Below are 11,480 nucleotides of genomic sequence, written 5' to 3'. Positions count from 1 at the left end.
TCTAATTAGATTAGTCATATGCAAGTTGTTCATCGTAGTTATTATTGCACAGACTTACGTATACTTGTTATATTATTGCTGGCTTCACATTTGCCAGGACTGCTTTATTGCAGCTTTTTCTATTGCGGCAAGTTCTTATCTATGTGGTCACTTCTGGCAGTTGGAACTGTACTTCCCTCCAGGGTTTTCAGCACACTTGTACCTGCTCATGCACTCGGTTGCAGGTTGCTCTAGATAAGAGCAGCTAAATGCCTGTAATGTAATGTAATGTAATGGTGTATGTGCCCTGCAATGGATTGGTGACCTCTCCAGGGTGTATTCACACTGTGAAAGCCTCCAGCAACCCTGACCAGGAATACGTGTGTTCGATAGGGGAGGGATGGATCGCCTTGGTGCAAATTGGGCCAACTTTAAATAGAAGTTATGAGGTTAACGCCATGCATCGGTGGGATTTAGAGTGAAATTAGCAAATGGATCAATACTTTGGCATAAGACTTTGGGAATCGCTCAGTCCTTGAAATGTGAACTAATAAGGATTGATCATGGATGACCATATCATGACCATATCATGACATAACTTCAGGGATAGGCTACTGCAAGCTTTACACATCAGCAAATACAAAGGCAAAAAGGCAGCAGAAAAACTTTATAAATAAAGTTTGTGAAAACAGGCTGGAAAGATACCACTCTTCCCCTAAAGTACAACAGATCGTGTTTCACCCCAGCTCTCCCTTATTGTTGCATGAATTTTTTGTTTTAATCAAACTGTTATCATTTATTATATTTCCTTAATGTTTTTAAAAATATCCATATACCATATGTCGGTCAGAGGGGGCCCTGTATTGTGATATGCACTATACCTTAATCGTTTTAAGTGCATTCGCTTTCAACTGCAAAGCTCTTTATCCTTGAGAAATGTATGCCAGACTTTTTTTTATTATTATTATGAAATATGCGTTTCAGCAGTTGCTGATCTGAATAAAAATATGTTAAATATTTAATGAAGATGATGTTAGATATGCTTTCCTTTTTAAGTAATACTAGTCTCAAAATTACAGTGCACCCAGTCTGAATTGTACGCTGTTCCCCCATGCATTTTCAGTAAGCATGACACAGAAACATCAGTGAGTCATTTTCCTTCAATGGTGTGTGGAACTAACTGGAGCTGCAAAATGGTGCAAATAATTCGACCATTTCCTGCCTGTTCTGATTGGTTTGAGAGACCAGCTCAGAGAGAAAGTCAGCAGCTGTTGTCTCTAATTCCCGCTAGATCACTGAAGTGGGGGGTTGTGTGCGTCTCTTTGTTGAAGCGTTCTTCCTCTCCACCTCGGCTCTTGCGTTAATTCACCGAGACAACGAGAATATATGCATGCTCGGTTCAAGAGGATCATCAGCGGGCCATAAATTACGTTCTCTTTTTCATAAGCCACCATCTTGTGGTTAAACTCCAGCGCAGCCTGTGGAAACAGTGCTATCTGTTGGTCTTGATAAGCAGTTCACCTCCTCCCCCTCGCTCTCTTTGTTTTGCTCGTCAGCGCGCGTGTGATTGGCCGTTCTCCCCGTCACCGGCTCAGCGCACGGGCGACGGTGCACGCGCTCGCAGACTCTATTTAGCAGGGCTCTGCCGAGCCTGCCTGTGCCTGCTGTTAGCTCCACTCTACAGCTGGAAGGGAGAGGGAGAGAGAGAGCAAGAGAGAGAGAGAGAGAGAGAGACGGCTAAGGGGGAGAGTGAAAGCAAGAGAGAGAGAGAGAGAGAGAGAGAGATAAGGGGGAGTGCAAAAGAGAGAGAGAGAGCACGAAGGGAGAGCGAAAGAGAGAGAGAGAGCACGAAGGGGAGAGCGAAAGGGACAGAGACAGAGTGTGTGTGAGAAAGAGAGGGAAGGGGGAGCAAACGAGAGAGACAGACAGAGAGAGAGAGAAAGAGAGAGAGTAGGAGAGAGAGTGCAGTGGAGAAAGCAGGGGGCTTGAAAGCAGAACTGTGATGCAGACAGCAAATCACATGAGCAGGGATCTGTTTACAAACTGAGCAGGAGCTCTGGTCGCCACCATTATGAAGAGCCTCCACTGAGGCAGAGAAAACCCAGCTGGGACGTTAGCGTTAGCCACTGGAGGTGGGGGAACCGTCTCAGTGTCTTTTTTTTTCACCCCCTCCCTTGATTTTTTTGGAATAAAAGGACCAGATGGTGGTTACAGAAAAAAAGGAGAGAGAAAAAAACACGGAAATGCCAGCCACAGCTTGAGGGCTGTCCTCAGAGGCACACGACAAAACTGCCTGCCACATAGTCCCGTCTTTTGTCTCAGTTTTGGGAGAATCGTGCAAAAAAGGAATACGTTTGTGACGACAGGTATCAGAACGGAAAACGGCAAGAGGAGCTGGGAGCAGAGAGAGACACAGAGGAGGGGTGAGGCTTGTGATTTTTTGTTTTGAGGGAAGACAAAGCGGTGTGTGTTTGGAACACTGTGCTTGCTGGGAATAATGGAATTCTGACTGTTGTTTTTGTTCCTGTTGTTGTGTCTTCTGGGATTGTGATAATTTCTCTCTCTCTCTGTTGCAAATGACAACAGGAAATATTTTTACCTCTCGGTGCAAATGCCGTTTGTGGATTGTGAATCTTTAATCAGTTTTGTTAGTTCCTGTGAAAACCCAACTGATTTTTACTGACAATCATATTCTGCTCTGTGGTTCTGTGTGGTAAACAACAGGCTGAGACAAAGCCTCTCTCTCAGAAATCCACTCGTTTTGTTAGAAGTCCTGTGGCTAAACTGGACATCTGTTGCCAAAGGGCAGGCATTTAAAAAAAAAGGTGGAATTATTTGTTTATGACTCAGCCGACCACAGCAGCTGAGGAACATGTGAGTGGCTTTGTCCGACATTTCATCCAAAAAACCCCCCAAAAAAACAACAACAACAACAACAACAACGTTGCTGGTGCGCGGCCAAGTTCAGAGACGAGGTCACGAAGCCCGGAGTGGCACTGCGCGGAGCCCGCTGGGTTCTGCGCTTTCCATGGTCGCCGTCGGAGACGCATCCCGGAGGAGACGCAGCCCGGAGACCCAGAGAGCGGTCTAGCAGCCTTCGGCCGTGGGCGGCCCACTGGCACCGCCCGAGACCCAGCCCTGACAGCCGGACCCCTGGCATCGGCCCCCTGAAACCACCGGTGCCGCTGGCAGCCGCATTTCATGCACCCATTCCAGTGGTGTAACGGTGAGTACAAACACAACACTGCCAACAAAGCCCGTTCAGAACATGCCCTCCTCCTGTAGACTGACGCTCAGACTGTACGTCCAAGACGGAGTTTTCTGTGTGATTCACGAGCGTCCTCCTGATACCCCAATACCCCCCCCCCCCCCATCCCCCAACAATCAGACACCCCCACCCCCCCCTCCCCCCTCCACTACCCCCGGGTAGCAACTCACACCAGCTCAATCATTTCAAATGAGGTTACGCAGACTTTTAGGCCCGACGGCAGCCAATCTGTCCAAATTCACTTTGTTTCCATTGGACAAATTACAGGCCTCTGTGAAAGGCAGGGTCTCCCGGCATTGTTTCCCCAAATGGAGCCCCCTCCCAGAGTGACAGCACTGTGGAAGTGGGGATCCTACAAAGTGGATGCCCCCTTCCGCTTCCCCCCCTCTTCCCCACCGCCTACCCCCTTTGCTCGGAGCAGATGGCAGCACTGTGGAACTGATGCTGCCATCCTATGTGTGTGTGTGTGTGTGTGTGTGTGTCTGTCCCCTTTTCCCCCAGGGACTAAGAACGGCTGAACAGTCATTTGCTGTCACTAAAACTCAAATATTTGCCCATGGGTTTTATTATTATTGGTATTTTGCTCGGTAACGGAGAATCTTGCAGCGTTACTCGTTGCCCACAGCTCTGGACTTTGAACAATGCAGCCGAGTACCCTTTGGAGAAACGTCCTGTCTTGCGCAAGCTTATTGAGAAATCGCTAAACTAGCCCAAAAATAGATTCCTTGGTGCAAAAATGCATTTATTTTGAAGACTTAGCAACGTGAGAAGCTCATTCATATTCAGGGGAGATACTTCCCAATGCACAGAAGGTGCAATAGCACCGGACATTTTCCTGTCATTAAATTATGTGCAGTGTTTTTGCCTTTGAGGCTTCAATGTGTAAATTGCTTCATATAAAATATGAAAATGTTTCAAACACTCAAACAGGCTATTCAGGTTACTGCTGGCAACCTTGAAGGTTATTTACCACCTTAGAAGTCAAATTCAAAAAGGAGAATCACCATGGCAGCTGATTTTTTACTCCACCAGAATAATAGCTAATTTATTAAAGTTTGATTAGTGAAAATTTATTTTTATCTCTTGAGTGGGAGCAACAAGTCATCCTCAGAACTGCTGAGCCATAACTTTTTGAAGTTCCTGTTACATTTGCCACAACTACTCGTGTAGTTCTTGCAAAGACCATCAAAAAGCATTCTATGGAGAAATAAATAACCAATGAGAAGCTCCCAAAATTTGGTCAAGGAAAGCCAGATGGGCTATACAGTCTACAAGCTGGACAGAGGGTATGTGAACAGCTATTGTTCTGGTGACAAAGGACGACCATGGGCCAGACTCACAAATGGCGTATTTCACTGGTCCCATTGACTGAGAGCATTGCATTGTAGTATGCATCAGACAGGATGCATCAGACCAGAGTCTCCATCCTGGCCACTGCGCTGCAATAAGACCAAACCTTGCTCACTGTTTTGTACTTTCTAATACATGGACAAATATACACATTATTGATTCTTTCCATTGCTTTAGGTTCTAAGAATTACACTTCTGTGAAATTTCAGTGACCACTTTATTAGGTAGACCTGTACACCAGCTTGTTAATGCAAATATTTAGTGAGGCAATCATTTGGCAGCGACTAAATGCATAAAAGCATGCAGACGTGGTCAAGAGATTCAGCTATTTTTCAGACCAAATATCAGAATGGAGAATAAATGTGATCTAAATGACTTTGACCGTGGAATGATTGTTGGTGCCAGACAGGGTGGTTTGAGTATTTCAGAAACTGCTGATATCCTGAGATCTTTATGCACAACAGTCTCTACAGTTTGCTTGGTGCGAAAAACAAAAAAACATCCAGTGAGAAAAAGTTCTGTGGGCAAAAACGCATTGTTAATGAGAGAGGCCAGAGGAGAAGGGCCAGACTGGTCGGAGCTGACAGGAAGGTGACAGTAATGCAAATAACCACACATTACAACTGTGGTATGCAGAACAGTATCTCTGAATACCCAACACGTCAAACCTCTTAACAGCAGCAGAAGTCTGTAACTACCTAATAAAGTGCTCACTGAGTGTATGTACAATATCATCAGATTTTTAAAAAGTCAACAAATTTACAGTGTACTGCAGGATATTCATTTAAGTAGAGTTGAGTAGGGAATAAATGGGTGGATCTATTTCTTCTGTTGCACAAAGAGGTGGGTGCTGTCAATCAAGTAAATCTTGTATTCAGACTGCTTAAGGTCTGTTTGCATTAAGGTGGAGTTACACCTGACAGTTCAAATAGCAGGAATGATTACACAGCACAGGTCGTACATCAAGTGCCGTAACACTGAGAGCGTCCAATATGAAAACACAACCCTTATCTGACTTCCTCTTTACATCAGGCCTGGGTACAGCAAATCAAGCAAACCAATAAACCTTCATTTGCACCATTTATTGACAAAAACTAAACCCGTTTCTCTCAGCGATACTCTCTCAGACTTTTCTAAACAAAATGTATATTGTATTAACCTCACATATCAAGTTAATATTAGATTTCAATTTTGTAAGAATGTATTATTTGGAGTGGCATATGTTCTATATCAATAAATAAACTGGGAAATGATCCTAGAAATACAAAATTGCTGTAGCTGCATAATTTGACCAAAAATACAAAAGAGCTTGCTTCATTAGATCACTGCAACCAATGAATCGATTCAGTTTAGGCCCACGAAGTGTCTCCTTCAGGCCGACGGCTCTGCTGGGAAAAATGCAATAGAAACAAATCAGATTTAAGATAGAAAAAATACGAAATGGATTGTTTCAGTGGAAAATACTGCAGTTCAATTTTCAGAGTTTGTGTTCGTCTAACTTGAGGGGATATACATTTATCAAACAATAAATGAGATGGAATTGGTTGAGAGGTGCAAATGGAAACAGAAACTGCATTTCCACCGAATGCCACAAGAGGAAATCATCACCATGCTGCTATTTATAGAAGACCGTTTTACACTGAGGTCAGACATTGACTACAGCAAAGTTATTACCCCTCAAATAAATATACGTTCCCATTTAGAACCTACCACAGGATGAGGAAAAGCAGATTTGCTTTGTTATTTGTGGCATTGATGATTGGGCATTTCAATTTGTTTGCTGTGCCTTCAGACAGAATGTTTTAATACTGTTCAAAAATGGTTCCCCTTTGATACACAGCACAAAATGACTCAATCCCCTGTATCTACCAGATGAGATTGACTGGACATGGACATGAATCATCCCGATGAAGTAAAAGGAGAAACTAAATATGACCACATACAGCCAGAATGAGAGTAAACAGCCAAACCACTCTCTTAGGGCAGTGGTCTCCAACCCTGGTCCTGGAGAGCTACAGGGTCTGCTGGTTTTCATTGTTACTCTTCACTTAATTAATCAATTAGAGCCGTTGATTACAGTTAACTCACCTCACCTAGTTACCCGGGTCTCAACAGGGTGCTGAGTTTATGGTGAAAACAAATACCAGCAGACCCAGTAGCTCTCCAGGACCAGGGTTGGAGACCCCTGCAATAGGGGGAACATTGTTTATGTGGAAGTGGTCTTACATGCGATGCACGGGTGGCTTTGCCATTATGTCATTCCTAGAGCTTGTGTCCAAGAGATCTGGGGCCTGGTGCAGAAAGCAGGATCACTGAGTCAGCTAGATAACTGCACAAAGTCAAATCTGTAGTGGTTCCTTTTACTTCAGTCCATGTTCCAGATATGGGAGGGGAGTTTTACTCAGGGCAGCTATCCAGCTAACTCAGAAATCCTGCTTTGTGGACCAGGCCCCATGGCACCTTCCTGATTTGGAGTCCATCAGACCTGTTATCGATGGCGGCCAACCGTAAAAGTTTGATTGCGTTGAACTCGAGAAATTCGGACTGAGTTGACATCCGGTTTCCAACTCCAACTCTTGGGAAGCCGTGACACCCCATTCTGTCTGAAAGCCCCTTTTGAGGTCATAGCAACCCTTCACTTATTTGCTGGGCTGCAAGAATTTGAGTAGGGAACCGTTCCCAAACTATTAGTTTGATAGCAGAACCCTTTTTTCTAGCTCGGTCATAGGGATTGCATGCCTAGAGTATGTTTCTTCCGCCTCTTTACTTTTCACGTTGTGACATGCCTAGATGTAGCCATTTCTCCAGCCCTGATGCAACAGCCATTTGCACTGGCTGCAGTCAGATCTCTCCACTCAAAATCTGTGAAGCAGGGTCTACAGCATTTGGCTCTGAAACGAGTGCTTTTGGTGTACGAGTGTTTGCAGTTAACGCCCCTGCCTCCTCCTACCCAGTTAGGCCCCAATTCTACCCCCTTATGCCTGGCACAGAGAAGCATAACTGTGCCGGCTAATGGAAGTGGGAAATCTGCACATAGGTTCCCTACCCAACCTGGTGAGATACTCCATTGATGCAAGACACTCACTTTGAAATAGTCCCAGTACAGGGTTTTTCCTCTGGAGCCTTTCCAAAAACAACACAGACTATTATGATTAGTACAGCTGACACAACCCACATTACATCTGCAAGGTCTGGTGGTTAAAAAGGACAAGTAGAAACAAGTTTAAAAAAGAAGCAAAAAACAATAAAAACAAAAGGTGATTGTTCCGCCTGCCCTTCATCTCTCAGGATGCCTGTGTGGCCTGGGGTTGCAGAGTTCAGAAAAGAATTGCGAGATGACGTCAGAAAACATCTACCACCTCCCGCTCAACGCATATGTCATCGTCCTGGGGGTTGGCCTCTTCATCTTCATGCTCAGCATGATATTCTGCTGCTACCTCTTCAGGTAAAACTGCTCAGACAATCGCGTTCGAACGCATTCATCACCGCTCACAACTGTACCTGTTAGGGGGCGACATTGGCTCAGGTGGTAAGAGCAGTCGTCTGGCAGTCGGAGGGTTGCCAGTTTCATCTCACCCTGGGTGTGTCGAAGTGTCCCTGAGTAAGACACCTAACCCCCAAATGCTCCTGACGAGCTGGTTGGTACCTTGCATGGCAGCCAATCGCCGTTGGAGTGTGAATGGGTGAATAAGAAACATCAATTTTACAGCGCTTTGGATAAACGAGCTGGTTGGTACCTTGAACGGCAGCCAATCGTCGTTGGAGTGTGAATGGGTCAATGAGAAGCATCAATTGTAAAGCCCTTTGGATAAACCTTGTATCCAAAGCTACTGTCCTGATGTCAACAGTGCAACTTTAACTGGAACTTCTTAATGGCATTGTCAGTGCTTGTGCTAGTAGTTAAGAGTGATAATAATGGATAATGGAGGATAATGATCGGGAGTCCACAGCGGTTGCATACAATTCAATGCTTCATTACGGCTAGGGTAGGATGGGCTGTTGTTGATCGGTTGTTAGGGTAATGATTGCATCGCTACCCTTATCGACTTACCTACCAGTTGTACCAGTTGTCACCTGTGAAAAACATGCCCTCTATCACAATACAGGATTACAGTTAGCTGCATAACTGCCCCGAGGAAAACCTTTTTTATTTATTTATTTTTTATTTATTTATTTTTACTTCATTCCATGTCCTAGATTTGGGAAGGTTCTCGGTTTTACTCAGTCGCAGTTACCCAGCTAACTCAGTAATGAGTGACACAGGTCCCCATTGTCTTCCATGTGGACTCTAGTGTTAAAAATGGTTGCTGGCTGGCAGCACACACAGTGGAGGAGTGTGTGTTCCTCATCTGTAATGGCCACTGCATTGCCATTGTGACACAGAGGTGACACCATAACGCAGCTGGGAATCTAATTGGAAGAAAAAGTGAGTGGGCGGGGGGTGGATCTTAAAAACACCATGTTTCATAGTCTCATGGTTTGTTTGCTGACTAACAAAATGCCCAAGACCAAAACCCTCCAAATGCTTTGCTACCAGCCAGTACCATTTTCGAACTACACACAATAGAAAGAAAGAAAGAAAGAAAGAAAGAGAAAAAAAAAAAACCCCTCTAAAGTCCTTTATATTATTTATGAACATCTCCCGGTTATTACTCACAGGGAATGAGCACTTCATAAATTATCTGTCGAACGGCTGCCATTTTGGGCACACACTGTAACCATTTCAATGTTATTTCTCCAGGTTACGACGGCAAGGGACAAGGGAGCAGTACGGCTACAATGAGGTAATGGAGTCTGACAGTGATGCATGGATGTGCATGTTCTTGTTCAGGCACCTTAGGTGAAATATTAATCCATTTCTTTTAGTATAAAAGCATAAAAACAATCTGTATCTATATTTAACTTTTAATTTTAAAATAGACCCAATACTGACCCAGGCAGTAGGGCGCTAAGTGTAGCCTGACGATTATGGAACTAGATTTGCAACTCCAAGGTTGTAAGGTTCAACTGTAAGTTCAGGCCCTCACTGCTGTACCCTTGAGCAATGTACCAAACGTCAACCGCTTCAGTAAAGCGTCCAACTGTATAAATAGATTGTACTGCATGTAAACGAACACAAGTTGTGCAAGGCACAGTGGCTAAGACCATCAGCTAAATATGAATGCTAAGAAAGTGGACAAGCGGTTAGTGTTTATGTACAGTGCCCAGAGATAAAGAATGCATAAAGAACATTGCCTTTCCTTTACCAGGTTGTGCTGAAAGGAGCAGGGAAGAAACTGAGTCTTCTTGGAGTAAGTATCCGTCATTGAACACCACCAGCCGGTTCGCCTAAAAGACATTATGTCCAAATTTTTCCCCCTCAACAATTCAATGGCTCACACCATGGCTGCAGTCACATGTTTCTGAAATGTCTTCATTGTGATGGGCAGAACATTAAGTTCCACAAAAGCAACATTGTCCGACTTAATGAATTGTCCCTGAATGAGTATTTGTTTTAGGGGTAGGAAAAGGCAAGCATTGCTGGGCTAAATGGCCTGTTCTCGCCATTACCGCATGTTATGTTATGATAGAAAGTTCTGGAAGATGGGTAATTGGCTGTGTGTAAAAACGGGGGCTGTACCTCTGACCTTGCAGCAGACCTGTGCGGTGTGCTTGGAGGAGTTTCGGACCAGAGACGAGCTGGGTGTGTGCCCCTGCTCCCACGCATTTCACAAGAAGTAAGCACATCTCCACTTGCTTATCTGCAGCTAGTTTACAGCTCCCAGCGACAACATGCAGACAACCCGCTCATTATCCGGACATTGTCTGATGTCTTCACCTTGTGTTTTAGCATGTTGATTCTCTCCTTCCACAATAGATGCTGAATACTCTATTGACTAGTTTATTAATAAGCCTAGATGGGCTGACTGGCCTGTTCTGGCCACAATAAACACATAGGTTGTTTAACATTAACATTCTTACATACATTCCCTCCTCTGATTGGTATAGACACCAATCACAATACTACGGACAGACACATCAGCTTTCGATGCAGACCTGGGTTAAAATAGTGTTTGTTTTAGATTCAAATACTTCTCTGCATTTGACGAAGCTCAACTGGTATACTGGAATAAATGAAATGATACCTAGAAGTGTAAACCCCCACCCATCTGCTCCTTCTTGCAGGCTCGAATGCACCATGCAAAAAGTATTTGAAACCGAAACAAACGCTATTTGAACCCAGGTCTGGTTAGACGAGTTAGACGTAGATAAATCTTGCAGTTTTCACCCTGGGTTTGTGTGTAATGGAGGCCCTTCTCCTTCCCCTTCTTCTCCTCCTCCTCCTCTTCCTCCTCCTTCTCCTCCTCTGGGGCAGGTGCCTGGTGAAATGGCTGGAGATCCGCAGCGTGTGCCCCATGTGCAACAAACCCATCTGCAGGCTCACGTCAGACGCCCCCCGGGGGGCAGAGGGGCCCCAGGACCCCGAGGAGGTGTGAGGGAGGGAGGGAGGGGCCCCAGGACCCCCCCCAAGGAGGTGTGAGGGAGGGAGGGAGGGAGGGAGCGAGGGGCTGCAGCCAAAAAGCTCCAGGAGGAATTCCACATAGCCCAACGCATGACACGGAGAGCTTGGCCTCGACCTGGCGTCTCAGAGACTCACCTGAGGGGGAAACGCTGACACGTACAGGGGCTCAGACGACCCACTGAGACTGGGATTTTTCTTCTGCATGGGGACACTGCACACCTATTCAAAGACTTACCATGGGGAGGGGGTCGCGGTCTTCTCGGACGACCTCGCCCAGTGCCAATCAAAGGGAGGGTGTAAATGTGAAGTAACTGGCTTCAGTCTGCCCCTGTCACTTAATAAGTTAATGGAAATAGATTAAGTTACCTCTTTCTAGTAATT

General features: G+C 45.1%; 1 protein-coding gene across 1 annotated transcript; it reads left to right on the top strand.

The window, feature by feature from the left end:
* Positions 1–1,736: 1,736 nt before the first annotated feature.
* Positions 1,737–11,090, top strand: zgc:175214 (uncharacterized protein LOC557610 homolog). Its single transcript, XM_061230362.1, has 6 exons — positions 1,737–3,205; positions 7,886–8,042; positions 9,339–9,381; positions 9,847–9,888; positions 10,232–10,314; positions 10,953–11,090. Exons 1-6 carry the CDS (start codon positions 3,181–3,183, stop codon positions 11,071–11,073), a joined length of 471 nt encoding a protein of 156 aa, XP_061086346.1. The 5' UTR covers positions 1,737–3,180; the 3' UTR covers positions 11,074–11,090.
* The last annotated feature ends 390 nt before the right edge of the window (positions 11,091–11,480 follow it).

Source organism: Conger conger, chromosome 2, assembly GCF_963514075.1.
Source record: "Conger conger chromosome 2, fConCon1.1, whole genome shotgun sequence".
In the NCBI taxonomy this organism is placed as follows: domain Eukaryota; kingdom Metazoa; phylum Chordata; class Actinopteri; order Anguilliformes; family Congridae; genus Conger; species Conger conger.
The sequence above is the reverse complement of the archived record's forward strand: the minus strand, read 5'-3'. Positions and strand labels throughout refer to the sequence as shown.